General features: G+C 42.4%; 1 protein-coding gene across 10 annotated transcripts in view; it reads left to right on the top strand.

Annotated features, from left to right (window-relative positions):
* The first annotated feature begins 10,280 nt into the window (after window positions 1–10,280).
* Window positions 10,281–20,693, top strand: part of TNIP1 (TNFAIP3 interacting protein 1) — a 55,066-nt gene continuing 44,653 nt past the window's right edge. For 3 of the 10 annotated variants that reach the window (XM_083728689.1, XM_083728691.1, XM_083728687.1), the window contains exon 1: window positions 10,372–10,508. Coding sequence is in view for 2 of the 10 variants with exons in the window: in XM_083728686.1 (XP_083584812.1) it covers window positions 13,403–13,469 (67 nt within the window). In the remaining 8 variants the exon portion in view is untranslated. Of the gene's footprint in view, window positions 10,509–13,218; window positions 13,470–20,693 lie in introns of those variants that run through there. The other 7 variants (XM_083728686.1, XM_083728694.1, XM_083728693.1 and 4 more) reach the window with 6 other exon arrangements.

Raw genomic sequence — 20,693 nt, 5'->3', positions numbered from 1 at the left:
CCCCTTTTTGTATTCCCATTTACATAATCAAATCAGCAAATCCTTACCCTCTTTCATTTATCTTAACTCTATATCTTAACATATTATAACTCTATATTTTCATCTATTATCAATTCATTTTTGCATATTCTTATTAACTTTGTTGCTAATGCCACTTATTTTCAATCCAACATCATTTTAGCATTCATTAATTTTACAGTGTTTCTGCAGATAGTCTTTAAATTTCTTCCAATCTTCTTCCACCAACTCTTCTCCCAGGTCTCGGATTCTGCCAGTCATTTCCGCCAATTCCATATAGTCCATCACCTTCATCTGCCACTCTTCCAGGGTGGGTAGATCTTGTGTCTTCCAATACTTTGCAATAAGTATTCTTGCTGCTGTTGTTGCATACATGAAGAAAGTTCTATCCTTCTTTGGCACCAATTGGCCGACTATGCCCAGGAGAAAGGCCTCTGGTTTCTTCAGAAAGGTATATTTAAATACCTTTTTCATTTCATTATAGATAATCTCCCAGAAAGCCTTAATCTTTGGGCACATCCACCAAAGGTGAAAGAATGTACCTTCATTCTCTTTACATTTCCAACATTTGTTATCGGGCAAATGATATATTTTTGCGAGCTTGACTGGTGTCATGTACCACCTGTATATCATTTTCATAATATTCTCTCTTAAGGCATTACATGCTGTGAATTTCATACCGGTGGTCCACAACTGTTCCCAGTCAGCAAACATAATGTTATGACCAATGTCTTGTGCCCATTTAATCATAGCTGATTTAACCGTTTCATCCTGCGTATTCCATTTTAACAGCAAGTTATACATTCTTGAAAGTATCTTAGTTTTGGGGTCTAACAGTTCTGTTTCCAATTTTGATTTTTCCACCTGGAAGCCAATTTTTTTGACGGCAGTGTGGAGATTTGAACCTGGGTCTCCCTAGCCCAAGTTTGACGCACCTAACTTAAGAGACACATGGTGCTGAATTTGTGTGGAGCTAAAAATGTTCAGTCATTTTGATACATCCATCTTGATCGTATCCTGCTGTCAAATAAAAGGTTTGTTCCAACTGTCTGTTCCTCACACAGCTTTTCTCCCTCAGCTAAGCTCCGATATGAGAAGGGTCTTGTGTAGGATTGAAATAACAGCGAGGGGCTACAGAGGGAAGATAACGATGAGGAAATGGTCTGCATTCCTCACCCACATGCCTCTTTTGTTGATAATATGTGACCACCTCTAAGCCCCTCACCTCTATTATTGGGACCTTTCTATATTATTTCACATGCATCTGCTGCTGAACCCTTCGGTCTCATTGGAAGCAGTTGTCGGTGATGTCAAAAGTGACAATTGGGGTTATTGCTCATGACTTCCCCAAATTGTGATCTGCCCATGGCTTTCTCAGCAGTGGCCCTGTTGCTTTGGAGGTGCAGTCTCCATCCCTTGCAAAGTTGAAGAGGACTTTTAAGACTACCTCCTTTCAGTGCCTGGGTTTTCAGGTTGCTCTGTTGCCTTATTAATTAGATTAATCTATGCAATGATTTTTATTTTTATTTTTTTTTTAAAAAAAAGTAAAAATTTTAGTTACCACAGAATTTATTTTGTGCAGAATATTTCTCGGGAAGCGGGGTATACATTTATTAAATAAACTTTTCAAATCCATTGTTCTCAGAATTGACCGTTTGCTGCAACAAAAGGGCGCCACACAGTGATCCATGAGGAATAAAGGCCTCTCCCACTCAGTCACAGCACGTTTGAATCCAAAGATGTTTAAATATGGAAACTAATTTCTTACAACATACTGGGAAGGACCACCTAACAGCTGCATATATAACTGCTTTAGGGATCACGTCTGAGCTGTAGGCTGCCAGCTGGCCATCTCTGAGTTAGAAATGGAGCAATATTTTTTTTCTACCCCCACCCCCAACCCTATCAAATATGAATTGAGGTGTGGTGAAAACATGTTGCTCCTAAGGAATGTTTTGGAAAGGGTTGTGTGTGCAAGAAAGGCAAAGCTGACAATCCACATTTTAACATTCAAAGGGCTCCGCCCTGAAGAAAATATCAATGTTCCACTATAGTGAGGTGCCAGTTCCTCTTTCCTGGTTGTACCTCTAGTCTCTTCTTTTCCCCAGCTCCTACATCCGCTAAGGGCTGTGCTGCAACAGGAAAGAATGTGTTAGTGTTTAGGAGAAATGAGGACAGAAAATAATGCATTTTAAGGAAGGCAAGGGAAAACTGAAGTCATGAGAAAAACAATACCCTAAATAGTTCCCACAGGAAAAACCACCGTTGCTAAAGCTTACAGGTTCACAATTGCATCCAGCTGCGTTGCATGTCCTCGTTTCAAATTGGGCAGCCCAGATAAAACTTCCAGGAAGAGCTAAATTATTGTTTGTGTGTTGCTACATTTAAAACAAAACAAAAAAACCTCCACCAACTATAATTCTTCTCTTCATGCTGCATCCAGATGTCTGGAGCATATCGTCCCGGAGTCAGCGGGCAACAATATTTCACATCAGTTTTGCCACTAGCAGACTCTAGAAGGAATGTTTGCTATGGGGCAGGAATGGGGAAGCTGCCGCCCTCCATATGGTGTTGGACAACAACTCCACCCCCGCCACCCATAGGCCAAGCTTGCTGTGACTGGAAACTGATTTACCAGAGGAAGAAGTATCTGGAACCAGTGCTTGCCTCCACCCCCCTAAAAAAATGTTTAGGGGTACTCTCATTTTCCTACTCATATTGAAATACTGCCCCTCAATGAGGCCAAACTTAGATTCACAAAATGTTTAGGGGTATGAGTCCCTCCAGAAAAAAAGCACTGGGCCTGGAACTTAAGTAAACCAGTGACACCCTTGGAACTTGGGTGTTGCAAAAGTACTTCCAAGGTTGCAGGATACGGCATATCCTTTTAAGTATATGCTAGTCACGCCTTCTGGTTTCTCTTCCTCCTCACCTGTCTCGACTTCTGCCATCATCTGTATCAAGCTACAGATTCTGTAAATATCAGCTCTGATCAGAAAAACTTGGGAGTTATCTTAGCATCTTCTTCTTTGATGAGAGCAAACGAAACATATAATCCTCACAAGATAACATCATCTTTGCACAGGAGCCGAAACATAGCAAAGAGCTGCTAGGTAACATATGCATTGTTTTGGAATCTTACTACAACAGTTGTCACCTAGTCATGCCGGGGGAGGAGCGGGGGGTTCAAATGCTATTTTTAAGGTGTTCAAGACACATATCTTGCCTGTAGGGTTTTACTATGTATGAACCTGTTCACCCTGGCCAATGCATTCCAGCCACTGAATATACCTGCTCAGCCCAGAGGGTTTCATCTTTCATGCCTTGATGATACCAAGCATTAGGTCATAAATAAGGCATTCTGAAGGTGTGCGAGCTGAGCCATATTAGCGAGTTGAATTCAATTAGAAAGAAAGAGATTGCCAGGAGGCAGCATGTTCTAGCTTAGAAAGAAAGATTGTCAGGAGGCAGCATGCTCTAGCTAATAAGTATTTAGACGGCATGGGGGAGAAGATAGGGCTCCTGTGCCTTTAAGAAGAGTTTGGATTTGATATCCCACTTTATCACTACCTGAAGGAGTCTCAAAGCGGCTAACATTCTCCTTTCCCTTCCTCCCCCACCACAAACACTCTGTGAGGTGAGTGGGGCTGAGAGACTTCAGAGAAGTGTGACTAGCCCAAGGTCACAGTTGCATGTGGAGCAGCTGAGACACGAACCCAGTTCACCAGATTACAAATCTACCGCTCTTAACCACTATACCACACTGGCTCTCTTTAATGCTTGTGTAGAAGAAATGGGAACTTCATCTGGTGTTGCTCCCATGACAAATAGCACTGGCTGAAATTCCCTCTCCTATTCAAGGTCCTTCTCCATTCCTTTTACCTGGCCCCTCTAATAATGGCTGCTGCATGCACACTCTACATTTAAAGTATCGTGATTCCTCCAAAGAAGCATGAGATTCACACCCTAAGGTACAAATAAAAATTATAAAAAATCCTTCAGAAAATTGACTTTGGATGCTAAAAATGACTTTGAATTTATCTCCAGGGTGGTGCAATACCCAAGCCAATAGACTTTTTGTTACTTGGATTAATTTAAGAAGTCCAGAACACACTTTTTAAAAAGAAGATCTGTGTAGGCCCAAACCTTCTTTTCTGGTTAATTTGAATTCTGTCATGTCATGAACCACATCCCAAGATTCCTATGTGCATCAGGAAGCACCCATAGAGTCATAGAATAGTTGAGCTGGAAGAGACCACAAGGATCATCTAGTTCAAACCTCTGCAATGCAGGAATCTTTCACCTATTTTGCACACAAAACAGGCGTGCTCAATTGGCTTGCCATACGCTGCTTGTGGGTCATCATCTGCAAGCCTTTCAGGCCTATACCATGCAGATTGATAAACATTTTAATAGGCCCTAAATCAGAGGCGTAGAACCTCCCTACATCTTGTCCTAATAAATACAGTAAAAGAAGTTGAGATGCAAAGCCAGTGAGGGGTGGGGCCTGGGGACAGAAGGCATGGCTGGGGGAAGTCATGGTGGGCCAAATCCATTAAGTTCCATACCCCTTCCTTAAGTTGAGCACGGGGTGTCCTAATCAGTAACGAAACCTGTGCAATTAAAAAAAACAAAAAACAGCATGATACTATAGAGAGACATTGCAATAGAGAGCTGGCTTATACTGAATCAGGCTATTCCTATCTGCTCCAGTTGGCAATAATTCCATGAGATATTTGGCAGATAGATGCCTTGTCCAGTTCTGCTGTCTGAAACACTTTTACCTGGAAATGTCAGTGGTTGAAATGGGGACCATTTTCTGTCCCCACGATGTCATGATGGCAACATAAGCCACTATGCCTGACTGTGCAAGTATTGAGGGTTTGGGAGCTGATGAATTTTCTCAAGGCCTATGTTTCTCCAGAAAACGTGAGTAAGGTTTCCTGCAGAAATGTCCAAATGGAATGGTCAATCTGCGGTAGCCATAAGCTTTTGCATAGATGGTTCCTCTCAAGTGAGTCTGGTAGTGAAGTTGCCTTTAGTGCTTTAGGTTCTGGTTTCCCCATTCTTCTCCTTCCCTGGACTTCTAATACTGCTTTCTCCTACCTCAGTGGTACTCTTAGTGGTACCCTGGGCCACTAGGCCACCTTCTATAAGTTCACAAGAATCAGTTGTATTGGGCCTGTTCAGAATGCACTCAGGTTAACCCAAGTACATGATTTGCATATCTCTGTGTTCTGGAAATCCCCTTCTCTTGACCAAAACTTCCTCCCTAGGCTCAGAAGGCGTCATCATTTTGTTTCGCTGCTTTATTTCAGACCAGAGCAACCAAACAGAGCAAACTGAAGGGGTAAACAAAACCCACTCCTGATGTGAACTGGCAGGCAGTGCAAACAGCTTTCTTCTTGACTTTGTGGGTTCAGCCCCTTTTTAGTTACCTAACATCCATCCTGTTATGCAGAAGACAGCTTTTCTTTCCAAAATCAAACTGATTACGAAGGATGTTAATGATTCATTCCATGGTGGTGGTGATAGCATTATGGCAAATTTGTGCCACCTTTCGAGTTGTGAATTTCTCCCTATATATAATAAAAATGTAAGAATGTCATCATGCAAACCTCATTGGAGGATTTCTGGTGCCACATCACAATCCTGGAGTTGCATGAGGTCAGGGCGGGATTGGGGAGCAAATGCGAAGGCAGGTTATACTACAGCAGTGGCCACGGCAAGAGAGTGACAAGGGAGAAACACTGAGAGGGGGAAAGTGGTGGTTATAAAAGTTTGAGTAAAGTAGGAAGAAAATAGCAATTGTAAGCAAAGACATAGGTTTGAAATAAAGTACTTTGGAATACATCAGGGATCTGCATCCTTCATCCTTCACATGAGGCAACTGAGGATGAAAACCTATATTTGTAATGAACTGCACCATTTTGAAGAGAGTAAAATTTTCCTCTTACAATCATATTTTTTAATCTTATATTTTGTGTTTTATTTAATTCATTGTATTTTATTTAATTCATCATTACATTTATATCCTGCCTTTTCCTTCAAGAAACCCAAGGGGGCAGATATGATTCTCCCTGTCTCCATTTTATCCTTACAACAACGATCCTGTGGTTAGGTCACCCAGAAAGCATTGTGCCATTTTATGTTTCAGCAGTATGCCACCTTGATATTTTATGATGCAGCCATGTATATATAGATTAGATATAGATATAGGTAAGTGGAATGTGGCGCCGTCTTGACATCCATTCACCTGAAGTGCACACATTGCCCTGTTCTTCCTGCCTGCTCCTTTTACCTCAGAGCTGTTAGGCACAACACTGTCTGACATTGAGAAATAGGAGCCAATGCAAAGGTCAAACAATGTAGCTTTCCCCCACTGCTTTCAGAGACAGAGCTAGACACATGCCTCAGTGCTTCCTTCTAACCTACCAGGAACAGGTCTCGGTTAATTCTGACAGACCAGACAACTGAGAGCTCTGTGCTGGTTACATCCGAGTATTCACCCAATCTGGCCTGCTGTGGTGTGTGTGTGTGTGTGTCCAACAACTGGTGTTTCCAATCTGCCTCTGGCACCATAGAGAAGTTGCAAGGCTACATTCAGACAGCACTTTATTCCATTTCCCCATTGTTTCCTTATCCAATAATTTTGTGTTTTATGTGATCTTTCCCGCAACGTAAATCCACTTCTGGGAATCTAGTGGAAGTTTAGTGCTCAGAACTGCTTCCAGAAAAGAAAAGAGAAGAGAAGAGAAGAGAAGAGAAGAGAAGAGAAGAGAAGAGAAGAAAAGAAAAGAAAAGAAAAGAAAAGAAAAGAAAAGAAAAGAAAAGAAAAGAAAAGAAAAGAAAAAGAACGGTTTGCCTGGAGTTTTGCCCTGTAATTGCCCCAGTTTCCATGGATCATGCCATGTGATGAAATTGGGGGCTGTATACCACAGCTGTCATGAACAGCTGGTTGGACACAGAGGAGTGGTGGGTGGAAGCAGCTGGGGAACCACAAAATAAAGTTCAGAGTCCAAGGAGTGGTGATGGGACAACAATGAGAGGGGGAAGACTGGGAAGAGGAGGTGTCAGAAGCTGAAGGGGTAACAGGGCTCAGTGGGTTAAGGAAAGTCTGTGATAGAGAGAAGTCCAGAACCAGAGGCAGGGAAGCTGAAGCAGAAGAGTGGGAGGGGGGAGACCAAGAGGCAGAGATGAGCCAGGCTAGTAAAGAGGCATGGATGTCTCCTCCTCCTGTCGCAACAAAGTCCCCTCCCCCTAATTCCCAGGAGCAGGAGAGGAGTGAAATGAGTGCAGCAAAGATGGGCTGCACACAGGCACAGTCTCCAGTTGCTTGGAAGAAGCCCTGGAGAGGAGGAGTCATGTCCAATGGCATCTGCTGCTGTGCCATTGGTGGCGAATGAAGTTTAGCAGGACAAGGCAGCATGTTCATCAAAAAGCCACAAGTCCATAATGTGGAGTAGAAGGAATGTTAGCAACCAGGACAGAAGTGCTAGCATTATAACCAGGAAAGCTAATGCAATAATGCCCATGTCTGAATGCACAGTCAGAACTGGAAAAATTAAGGTGTGGGTAGCCAGTGTAGGCCCTCCATATGTTGTAAATCTACATGATCCCTGACCATGCTGGCTGGGGCTGAATTTTAGTTTTCAGCATTGGGGGGGAGGGGTACTGCTGAGCTAAAGCAGAGTGGGTGCCACTGCCTTCATGGTTGCCCCCCTGACACTCAAGGATACCCCAAGGTTTCTGCATATGCTTTTTGTCCTGACAATATATTTACACACCACACAATGGATTGGTAAAAGGGCTGTGTGTTGTGAGTGGTGTCCTGTAAACATTGCCCTGTATAGACCATTGCCCTGGTAAAGGTATATGTAAGTAAGGTCAGGCCTAAGGACATTTTTCTATATGACACTAAAACCACCTTTAGGTCTCCCTTGTGCTATTTATGTTTCTGTCTGACCTTTCTTAATCTGGGAGAGAAAGCTGAAAAAGACAGGAGAAGGCACCTTTTATCATATGTGGTGGAAATGTAAGGCAGTAAAAGAATTTTGGGAAATGATATATAATGAGTTGAAAAAATGTTTAAAATAACATTTCCTAAAAAACCTGAAGCTTTCTTTTTAGGAATTCTAGGTGCCAAAACCCCAAGAGATCAGAAAAAACCAGGTTACGCAGATGTTATTGGCCCAGAGATGGAAAGAAGATAAAGTCCCTACCAGAGAAGAATGACAGATCAAGTTGATGGGTTATGCTGAAATGGCTAAAATGACTGGAAGAATCAGAAATCAGGAAGACCAAAATTTTAATAAGGAATGGGGAAAATTTATAACTTATCTTAAAGACCATTGTAAACAGTTAAAATTGTTAGTAGGACTGGAATACCACTTGTAGTTTAATGGTGAATTTTGGATACAATGGAGAAATAAAAGATTTGGATTATTATGAAAGATGCGGGAGGAGATGATTAATAACAGGATGCACAAAGGGGAGAAGAAAAGTCCAAGAGATTCCTTGGGATCTTGTTTTAATGTTGTATGTTGGACACGTGACTGTAAAATTTTAATCTGAAAAACCAAATAAACAATTTTTTAAAAAAAGAAAAAGAAGACAGGCATTTGTGGGTAAATCTGTCCAGCTAATAATTTAACAGAGGCTGGAAGCGTCTGTAGCAATGTGGTATACATGCACATGTGTGGGGAAACTGACATGCACACAGAAATACCTCTGCAAGAATATGTTCACTACTGAAAATAAGTTTACTCGGGATTGTGGCTATATAGTGTGGCCTTCTTTGCATTGTCAAAGAAGCACATGTACCCCAAAATGAGGACAAAAAATAGACACAAATCTGCACATGCTACTTCATATGTGCACTTGCACATTTAGAAATAATTTCCGTAATTTAAATAGAAAAGCGGCCTATCTGCCTTTTCAATTTGCTGTCCAGGTGCTAACCATTGATGAGCATCTTCAAGGCTCCTGTTCTCCCTTCTTATATGCTTTTTAAAAATAGACTTCAGTAGGCCAGCCCTTCAAACAGAGAATGATTTCAAAGACTGGTTTCCTGATAGCCCTTTCAAAGAGAGCAGTGTCATCTGTAAAGGTTGACACACATGGCCACCCTAGCTATAAAGCAATACTGCTGTGTTATCCACCAGCAGACTTTGTGCTGTAAAGCAAAGGGGTGGAACCTCTTGAAGTTGTTGGACCTATTAGCCATGCTGTCTGGGGGGCTGATGGAAGCTGCAGTCCAACCACATGTGGAGGGTCAAGCTTCCCCAGGAGATCTGGGTTGCTGTCTACACTCTACCAGCACTGCTCCTAAGCTTAATCTTCAGACACTGGCTGCAAAAGGTAGATCCTGGCTATGTGGGTTGAATGCCAAGCCAATGTCCCTACTTTTCTCACAGAAAACAAAGACTATATTTGCTGTGATTTGACAGGGGCCAAAGACTGAAACAGCAGAAAAAAATATTTAATTATGAGAAGCCTCTTCTAAGACCAGAGATGCAAAGGGGTGGGGGACAAATGGGATCTTCCCCCTTCCTTTTTCCACCCTTCCTAGCACCCGTTTTTATGACCCTTCATTTCACGGATTTCCATTTTTCCCAATTGCCATCTGTCAGCCACATGGAATGACGGCAGAATACAAGTCAGGTGGCAACCCTGGAGCCTCAGGCCCTCAAATGATTGTGGCTTGGACTCATCTGCGACTGGATCTCTGAACTTCTTTTTTAAAGCAGCAACAGTCTTTTGATCAGCGGCCCTGAGGAAGGGTTTGATCTTTTCTCTTCCTGCCATTTCCATGACATAAATCCTCCCTCTATTCCACCGGGAGGCTTGATGACATTATCCCACACTGTCAAGGGCATTTCCCCATCACTTTCCTTATCACAAAAAGTCTGGTCTTTGTGGGAAGTGGGGCTTTTTTGTGTGTAAGACCCTCCCTATCAGCTGTAACTGAGAAACCTGGATTTGCTGGTATGTGATTGAATCTCACCCCTCAAATATTCGGTCTGGATGCACTCTCAGTCATGGATCTCCCGTGTCACATTGTAATGTTAACAAAATGAAAATGGTAGTTATTTATATATTCCAAAGGATTTGGAATACCTGGTTACAGAGGCCTATCAATCATGCAGACTTTCCCTAGGAACAATATAACAGCTTTGTGGTTAGAATACGTAGCCCTTTAAGGAATGTGGCATGGAATAATAGTCTTTCCAAAATTGAATCACATTTTTCATCAGTGAATTATTCACTGAATGATGACGTACTTCAGCATACCCCTCTGGGCTAGAGGGGAGCCCTTTAAATTACTTTTGGATCCTCTTCAAAAACCACCGAAGAAGAGCTGTCTATGGCCTCCGCTGGGGAATTCCCCATCTCCTAAGCTAAAAGTAAGCTTAGGCGTGCCTTCTTCCTCACATTCGATTAAAGCACCCCGAAAGGATCTGTTGGACCCCCCTCTCTTACTTATCTGAGTGAGTAGTCAAAGAAGACATTTTAACTCATTTTGGAGATTGTGGGAGTTTGGGAGGGGGTTACGTAGCTTGTGGTATATAGCTCAGAATTTGATCACAAGAAGCTGAAATCTCTCTCTACTCCCTGCTGGCTCCCCACTCCCAGCTCATGAGCTAGAACGTATACTGTTGGTTCTGTGCCTCTGACCTAGTATAGGAAACACATCATATGAGAGTCCATGTTTATAGCACAGACTATCTGGAAAGTGGTGAAATGTCCTTCATTTGAGGGTTTAAAGCAAAGGTTGGGTGTCCATCCCTCATGGATGCTTTAGTTGAGATTCCTGCATTATAGGATGTTGTAGGTGATCATCAGGGTACCTTCCAACTCTACAGTTCTGGGATTCTATGAACAAACCAATGTTTATTTTTGCAGCCTTGGTGATGTCAAACTGGCCAGCTGGTCAGCTAAAGAGAAGAGGTTTATTTTTGTCTACTTTTCCTATGGCACAAGCATGGGGAATAAAAAGAGAATCTTGATAATCACTAGGCTTGGAATAAAAGGAAGAGAAGAGATTTACTGGTGGGTCTAAAAAACACTCTTGGCTCTGAGAAGTGCAAGAGGAACTCATTAATTCATGTCTCAGGGTTGAAGGCTCCCCAAACGGGAGCTTGAAGGAACACCTACCTGCATAGCTTCCAGCCCGTGCTTTTAAGATCTGCCCTTTTCATGCTGCCATTGGTGGAAGGTAGTCTTTCAAAATCCTACATCAAGCTTCTTGGTAGTGTCCCTCACCTATAGCACTGTCCTTCCTGACTGAGATTTGGTTGTCTTTTCACATTCGTAATGTTAACATAAAATATATTCAGCTCAGCAGTAGTTGCCTACACTTTTCAGTATAATTTATTATTCTCTGAACTGTATTTTAAAGTTTGTTACTGTTCGGAACTGTGCTGCTTTATGATATTTGTATATCGTTTTAAGATTGCTATGCTATGTCCTGCACTCTGGCAAGAAGAAGGGCAGAGTAAAAGAACTGTGCAGGGAACTGTGCAGGGTATACCAGCATCAATTCAGCACTGAACATTATTAATGATAAGCAACATCTCCTGCTCTGAGAGGAAAAGAGGATCCAAATGGCGGAGAAGAACTGACAGCAGTTCCTGGCCAAGAGGACCGAATCTTCTTCCTCCTGCTATTTCCATTGACCAGGTTGTGTATGTGTGTATGAGAAAAAGCTGCTTGCTATACAGTTCTAAGGTTGATTTTCTAATACAAGTACTGTTTTTCAAAAACCCAACATGAGAACCACGCCCCATTTCTCACCACCATTTTTCATGACTTCTCTCTCATCCATACATATAGTTTAGAAGCTGGGTGCTCCTCAGGTGACCAGATGCCATGCAGCAGCAGGGCAGGGCTCCTGCACCTCCAACGGGTTGTGCAAATGAGGAAAGTTCTTTGGACACCACTTTCCCAATCCCTGCAGCACATGATAAAGCAGCACTGCCAAAATTCCTTCTTCTATGCAACTCTTAAAAGTGCAGAAGCTCCCTTCTCTCTGCAGCCAGGCACATACAGGCAGGTGTTTTTTTTGTTTTTGTTTTTAAAAAGGAGACAATGGCCAGCAGATCATCTACCCCCCACCTCCAGGCCCCAGCTACATCTGGTTGCAATGCTGCTTTTGGACAGGGGCTAGTGAAAACCTTGCTCCAAAGATAGTGTGTCTGGGACACCGTTTAGCTGACAGCATGGAAAGGCAGCCCTGCCAAGCCTGTGAGAACCAGCTTATTACACCTCTGTTATAGGCCTAGATAAAAACTCTTGCAGCAAGGCTCACCCCAAGGGCATCCCCATTTTATTTCATGCTCATTTTGGAAGAGGGATCCTGTGGAATCTGGAAGCTTACTTGATTTCATTTTTAGCCACTTGTGTAGTATAAGCACTGACAACTGGGAAACACTGGCCTGCAAGTACTCCAGCTGGAGAACAGCCTTTACCAAAGGTGTCATGGGCTTTGAAGACACTCGAACTCAGGACGAAAGGGAGAAACATTCTAAGAAGAAGGCACGCTTGGCAAACCCTCACCGTGATCAACTCCCGTCTGGAAACCTATGTCCCCACTGTGGAAGGTGTGGATCCAGAACGGGCCTCCACAGTCACTTATGGACTCACTTTTAAATCCGTGTTTATAGCAGCTTACTCGGCTACGAGTGATTGCCAAAGAAGACCACTGTTGGCCCTCTTGCTCTGCAATTCCTCTTAAAAAAGCGAAGAAAAATCTCATGGAGACTTCTTTCAATGGGCCAAGTAAAACTTTGTTTTTTAAAAAAGGAAACAGACTATTTTATATAGAGAGCTTCCATCGAATCCCCCGAACACAACCTGGGGGAAGTATAGGCAATTGCACAGCTTGCTCATTTATTTCTGCACCGTTTTATATTTTTAAGGAGGGGGGGGGATCACAATGCAGTTTACAACCTGCATTAAAACATCCAAAAATAAAAAAAATCCAGAAGAAAACGTTGCAGAAGAAAGTCAAATATAAGAGTAAGCCCGTTCCACTCCTAAGTCAGCAGCCTCCGGGATCAGGCTAGAAAGCGACCTCCCTAGCAGTTGCCCTTGTCGGCGATGCCAGCTAAGCTCGCCCGCGCGGGCTTTCCCCTCGCCCCGCCGTTTCCTTTCTGGGGCTGGCGGCTCCCTTCACTCTCTTGAGGTTTTTCGAGAAGGCGTCCGTGCGCGCGGGGGTGGTTGGGAGGAAGCAGCTCGCTGATTAGCCGCTCGGCTTATCAATCACGCGCCGGGGAAATTCCAGAGGGGCGGTCCTTCTGACTCACGCTTCCTTCCTCAGGAGAGAGAGAGAGACAGAGAGAGGAAGCGGAGCGCGAGGGGGGAGGGCGGGGGGAAAGGGGAGATGCCCGCGGCTCAGAGCCCACTAGATCCGGGAGCTGATTGGGTCTCCGTCGCAGGATCTCCTGCAGGTAGGATCGGGGCACCCATTACCCCAAGCCAGCCTCATTTCTCCTTTCCTACGGGGAAAGAAACGGTCCCCCCCCCCTTCCTTGTCCCTGTGGGGATAGAAGGGATGCTTTACGCTTAAGGTCGGAGGGGATGGATGCTTAGCAACGGGCTTGTGGTGTTTTCCTGCGAGGGGGGCGGCCAAATGGTGCGCCTCCTCTTCCACGGTTCCTTGTGCCCCAGAACTCCGGTCCTGGAAAAGCAAATGGAAATAAGGAGACCCCCCCCCCCGCTCCCTAAAGCGGGGAGGTGTCAGGGGTTGAAGTTCTGTAAAAGTTGAGACCCCGTTTCTCCCATGCCTGGTGCATTCTGTGTTCCGTGAGAGGAGTTGTTTGCAACGTTCACAACACGACGCAGGCACAAGTGGCTCGTGCTGAAGGGAAGGTTTCACAAACGCACCTGTGTCGTGTGTGTGTTTCCTTTGGAGTTATCAACAGGGAACCTGTCACACACTCCATAGTGCTGGATAACAAACGCGATTTTAGCTGAGGGGTTCATTGCCCCTGTTTTGTTGAATTGACTGAAGGGTTTCTTTCTTTCCAGGCTCTCCACAGTGGCAGTAACAGAATGCTCAGGTCATGTTCACAGAATAGTGATTGTTAAAGGAGGTCAGACCCAGGGTCAGATTGAGGTTTGATGCGGTCCTAAGCTACTGAAGCTAATGGGGCCCTTTATATGTCCAGCTGTCCTTTGTCAGCAACAAATTGTCGCTGTTTTTTGTGTTGAATATATGCTATATATGGTAATTTATGGACCTAATAGGTATCTAAAGCCATTTGCACGTAACAAAATATGTATTTTATTGAAGTAATTGTTGAACTGAAACACAATTAAGAAGTAGTATGTTAATAGTGAAATACAATTAAGAAGAAGTATATTAATAGTTAAATAATTATTAAGCTCTAACTTAAAATGATTTTTTTATTCATAACAAACAATCACACAAACACATTGGCATTGGGCAATAACAAAAGTTCCTTTAGAAACACAATTTACAAAGACTCATAATCTAGTCTCTAGAAACTTGGTATGACATTAAATAATAATAGGTGTAAGTATATGATGCAAACTACTAATAATTATAAATAGCAGAATGTAGGCACCCTATATATAGAAATTAGCAAATCAGTGATATTTTAGGGAGAAGGCTAGCAGGCGGAGCCCATTAGTTACATCATAGGAGCCTACACAACACAAAACACAGTTGCTGTATGTAGGTTTTATTTTATTTGGTTTTTTATCTTATATTTAGGAAATGTACATCCAGTTTTTTCCCCTTTAAATTTCTTGGGGTGGGGGCCAAGAGCATGGGGTCCTAAGCTATAGCTTGTTTAGCTTATATGCAAATCCGGCACTGGTCATATCTTTTGCTTTAATGAGGTGACAATCTTCTATGTGGGGGTAAGCACCATTGAATTCAGTTGGATTAACTTCTGAGTGGTCATGCCTTGGGTTGTGCTGGGAAAAACACATTTGGGTTTAAAGATTGTTCCAGACTGCGATTCCACATAAATAAGTAAAATTATTTACTGATTTGCTGAGTGTTGCTCGTGGCTGAACATATGCATTATGTTATTAACACATTTTTAGTCTGTCCTTAATGAAGGCATAGGCACATCAATATAAGCACTGAAATACAATGCTATGCAACAAAGACCTGTTATTATAAGATTAAAAAATACCACTGGATAGTTCGTGTGGTTAGAGCATAGTGCTGATAACCAGTGGCATGCAGTGACATTTTTCGTCAGGGCCAGAGGCACCAGCTTGCGAGGGCGATGGAGGGGGCAGGATGACTTTGTGCACGTGGCCATCACATCCACCACCACCCCCAAGCTGGGCAAAAGCTTCCTGGGCTTTGGGAATGAGGCAACAGGCTTTAATATTTTAATTTACTCGGGACATTTAAGGGACTAACCTAGTCCCCCTAGTCAATTGACCGCATGCTACTGCTGATAACCATGGTTGCAGGTTCAATCCCCACATGGGACAGCTTCATATTCCTGCATTGTAGGGGGTTGGACTAGATGATCCTCAGGATCCCTTCCATTGTAGAATTGAAATCTATGAACACGAAGAAAACATGATTAAGACTACAGTACACATGGGATGTGGGTGGCGCTGTGGGTTAAATCACAGAGCCTAGGGCTTGCCAATCAGAAGGTCGGCGGTTTGAATCCCCGCGATGGGCTGAGCTCCTATTGCTTGGTCCCAGCTCCTGCCAACCTACCAGTCTGAAAGCATGTCAAAGTGCAAGTAGATAAATAGGTACCGCTCCGGCGGGAAGGTAAACAGCGTTTCCGTGCGCTGCTCTAGTTCGCCAGAAGCAGCTTAGTCATGCTGGCCACATGACCCGGAAGCTGTATCCTGGCTCCCTCGGCCATTAAAGCGAGATGAGTGCCGCAACCCCAGAGTCGTCCGCAACTGGAACTAATGGTCAGGGGTCCCTTTACCTTTACACTGTTGCACTACTCATATAAACAAAATATGTTCTTCATAGAGTTGACTAGTTGTATTATGACTTAGAAACACCAAGACCCTGATCAAACAGATATGTTTTCAATGCTCAAAGGTATGGTGCCAAGCATACCTCTTAGGGGGGCATTCCAAAGGGTGTGTGTGTCACCATGGCCACATAACTAATAACACTTGATGGGGACACAAGGAAGGACCTCCTTTGAAGACCTCAATTCACGGGGAGGTGCTGATTCAAATGTTTAGGTCCCGGGTTATGACATCTACGGCCCAATCCTGTTCTGTAAGCTCCACTGATTGCAGTGGAGCTTACTACCAAAAAAATGTGATTAGGATTGTAGCCTTAACTTTATATATTTATTTCTGTCCTACCCTACTCCCCAGGAGCTCTGGCTGATATGCAGAGTGTTGTACAATCTCGTCTTCTCAGCACTTCTACGAGGTAGGCTAGACTGAAAGATATTGGCTACCTAGTGAGCTTCTTGGGAGAGCAGGGAATTGAAGCCAACACTATAGCTATCACGCTACTCTGGCTTTTTATATCACTTTTGTGTTCTTCAGCTACTTTTCTTTTTCAGAATAGTGAAAGGAGGTATTATCCATGTTTTGCAGTTGGGGAAAATGAAGCCAAGGTTTAGTGGTTTCACTTTGTACATGATAGTGACTCTAAAGCTGCAGGTCTATGCATGCTTATTTGAGTAAATGCTCCTGTGTAACTTATGTCTGTATAAACACACATGAAATTGGATTGCAACCTTGCAAACCCAAATAATGACACATGGTTCATTGTCAGTAACTTTAAATGAAACAGGAATCAAAAGGAAAGGAGCGTTGTTAACGTATGCCTAGTTCCAAACAATACCTTCCTACTCTTGAGAAAGACTAGGCATGCCCTTCTAAAAATTTTCACTATATATTGGCTAGTTGACTGATGAAAAAATAAAGGATAAATTAAGGATAGGAATGATTCTCACCAGCTATTTGCCCTAATTCCTATAGCTGATACATGCTGATGTATTTTGGCCAGCAGAATTTGTAAATGTTCAAAAAGTTAGATGCCCCCATAGTGTCTACTCTCATTTTCTAATTGCTACAGAAATACATCAAAATGTAATACATCAAAATGGATTAAAGGTATTTCCACTTAAACTTTTCCAATGAGAAATTTGCTGAAGTGGTCTTCCAGCAGGAATGGATATTTAGCTGTTTTTTTCTAGACCATTCAAAACAAACAAACCCATAGATCACTTGTGGAATTACATCTGGAGCAGTTGTGGAACATCTGGAGAGCCACAATTTCCGCAGTCTGGTTTAGAATCCATTGCATCGGGACCTAAACTTTGGGAAAGTGCTTAATGCAATTATCTGTTTCTCTCTCTGCGACGTTTTTCTGAACTTTGTGTTCTATTAGGGATGTCTGATAAACAAAATTCTAAAACAAGGCAGTGTTAGAAACTGGGATAGAATAACTAGGAGCCAAATGTCTTTTGGGACATGAGTTGTGGGCACCAAAACAGAATGTCTAGTCACCATGGGGGGGGGGGGTAGCAACACTTTTTATTTATTATTTTGATAAGCATGAACTAATACACAATTCACATAAATAACACATTGTTGACACATTGTTAATATCATATTTTAGCAGAAATTGTTAATACATGTTTAATACATGTTTAATTTGATGTTTGCAATAAAAACATTGGTACCAAACTTTAGTTTTCAAAATACTCTACTCTTTATTGTAAAACTCCTTTACATATTGTCTATCCTTAACATATACTCCGAGGCTTCAAAGCACATACATTTCAGTAATCCTTGAGTGTCAGCCAGGCACAAAAAATGGCATCTAGACTTTTTGAGGTGCTCCCAAATGGAGAATATTTAGGCGCAAAATGCGCCTGGCGCCCTGCTAATTTCAAACCCAGCAGCAAAGGGAAGCGGCAGTTCCTATTGAAAGCTTGTGAATGTGTTTCTCTCTAACTACAATCTCTTTAGTAAAATTAAAATTGTTCTCTGAATTGCGTTTTGCTCTCTCTGTGTGTAAATAGAAGAATCACTTCAGTTTTTTATGATCTATTGTTATCCGATGGAACAGAGATGAGTTGCAAGTTTAATTCTAAAAAGATTTGACAGGTCCTGGCCACATTTGATGCTCTGAAGCACATGGAGTTTTGCTATGCTTGTGTGCGTAGGCATGTGGGTTTTTCAGTGCAAAGGTCAGTGTACAGTGTGCCTTCTTTCAGGTTGAGCAAGGCATGACTTGTGGGAGGAAGGAAGCATGTTGCCAACTGCTGCAGTTGCATCCAAATATCAGCATACTAGATCTTTGCCAGCATAAGTCGGAGCAATGTTGATCCATCTTCCATTATTTTTAACACACACACCCAGCCTCATGCACTTTTTAGCCTCATCCCGTATCATATCCTTTCCACACTCCCTTCACTGACCCTCTTGTGATTTTGTTTTTTATACCTAAGTGTTAGTATGAATGTCAGAAAACTGCAACCCTGTCGGACTTGCAAAAAAAAATTTAGACCTGCATTTAAGGTTGTTGTTGTAGTAGTTTTAATTGCGAGCTGCTTTGAAAGTCTTCAAATGAATAAAGTGTGCAAACAAAATAATCTTCAAAGCAGCAACGACACATCTTGAATTTAAATCAAATAGGGTACTAACATTTTTAAAAATCTGAAAGAAAATAGTAATAAGACCTGGGCAAATGAAAATACTTAAAATACATAAGGGTCAATGCTAGGCAAGCCTTATTTGGGAGCACATTCCACAGCTGAGATGTTGTCATAGAAAGCGTATTCTTAATTTTATTAAGCATTTTTAATATCCTGCCTTTCCAACAAAATATTGCTGATGGCAACTGAAAAGAAAATTTGTACTAGTGCAAGCAATGTTTTCCTATATATGCCTACTCAGGAGTAAGTTCCACAGAGTTCCACAGGGTTTGTTCCCAGGTAAGTAGGTGTAGGATAGCAGTCTAAAACACTCCATATAAATTACACACAGAGACAGAGAGAGAGAGAACTGTACAAAGATGTACAATTCTTTAAGTCCCTCTCCTGAAAACCTATTGATTTGATTTTCTACCAGATAGTATTTTGTGCATCTTCTTGCCATTCCACAGATGGCAGGTGTCATCACAGAGGAGATATTTGTCCATATCTTGTACACACAGGTGCATAAAAAGTGTACCTCCCCCCCAAATATAGAGGTTTAGTTACCAGATGCAGATTTTATGAAGATTTGGTTGACTGATCCATTCACACTCACATATGAATGAATTGACTAAGGCTGTACACCTGTGCACACATACCTGGGAATAAGCCTCATTAAACAGAGTAAACATGCATAGGGTTGCATTTCTGTATGGATTGTGCCCAGAGTTTCTTTATACCAGTTGAAATGCAGTGTTTCATCTGAGGAGTACTGGTTTGTCAACCAGGATCTATTTGGATTTGTGCACTAACATTTCAGTCTTGAGTCTTCTCTACACCAGCGTTTCCCAGCCTTTTCAGCTTGGTGATGCATGGGTTCAGATTTACCTATCAACTTATTGTCAGATGAATTTTGGAGCTTAGGTCTCTGGCAGGCAACAGTTTCATTCATTTTAACTGTAGGTTTGCCTGTTCTTGAGACATCCAAGCAAAAATTTACTTAACATGGAATTTGTTAAAATATTTATCGTTATTCACTATTTTGTTTATAGGAATGTAAGAGTGCCAACCACCTATTTGCAGGATATTGCTTCATAAGCTGTTTAAAAAATAAAAAAATGAAAATTAATACAGCTGCACAAGCAGTGTTAGATGTAACAAACTTCAGCTCACCCTTGGTTTAACTGTTAATTAACTGGGCGGTAGATTCAGTGATGGCTCACCATGGGATCCTTGTGTAGGGAGTGTTACAGCTTGCTTCTGGTTCTCAGGTTCCAAAGGCCGTGGTGATCACTCAGGGCTCCTCCTTGTGTGAGCACTTTGTGGCGGGCCATCACTGCCAGCGGTTCCCAAGTGCTTTTTTGAGCTTTTCCATCATTTTGTTACAGGTGTCAAAGCAGCCTTATGATATACCAGCCGAGCAATAGAGTTGTAAGGGGTATTAATTGTATCAGTGAAATACTACAAGCCATAGTTATTTTGGGTTTGCTTATAAAGCATGTGACCCATTTGCACAGGGTTTATGACCTGCAGGTTGGGAAATGCTCTTCTAGATTATACTTGTATATCCAGTTCGTTACCAAAACAGATACAATTGTTTCAGCCTTGGGGCCTGTAAACACTTCCAGTGGAACAATCCTGTGTAATGATGCTAGGCTCCATCTTACGTTGGTGCCAGCCAGCATAGCCAATTGGGGATTGAGTGCTAGAGTCCCTGATGTATGCAAGCAACTTTTTTTATTTCTTTCCCTACTGAAAGGGAATGTGATGGGAATGTAGAACTCTCTGTATGGAGATTTTCTCCATTCACTAGCACAGCATGAACAAGTTCTTCTGGTCTACAAAAGCCAGATACTCTCTGTTGCATATGCATGAGTATCACTTACTGGCCCATTCTATGTCAGCATACAACTGACGCCCGAAAAGACAAAGTTCGTGGGAGGACAGATTTAGCAACAGTGGAATCTAGAACAAGAAGGTTGGGTGGCATTAAGAAGCCCAGCTCATGCTGTAGCAATGTGTGTGTGCTGTCCATTGGGAACCTGTTGA

This window comes from Podarcis gaigeae, assembly GCF_964106915.1.
Source record: "Podarcis gaigeae genome assembly, chromosome: 2".
Classification (NCBI taxonomy): Eukaryota; Metazoa; Chordata; class Lepidosauria; order Squamata; family Lacertidae; genus Podarcis; species Podarcis gaigeae.
Note: the sequence above shows the minus strand (reverse complement) of the source record. Positions and strands in the feature narration are given on the sequence as shown.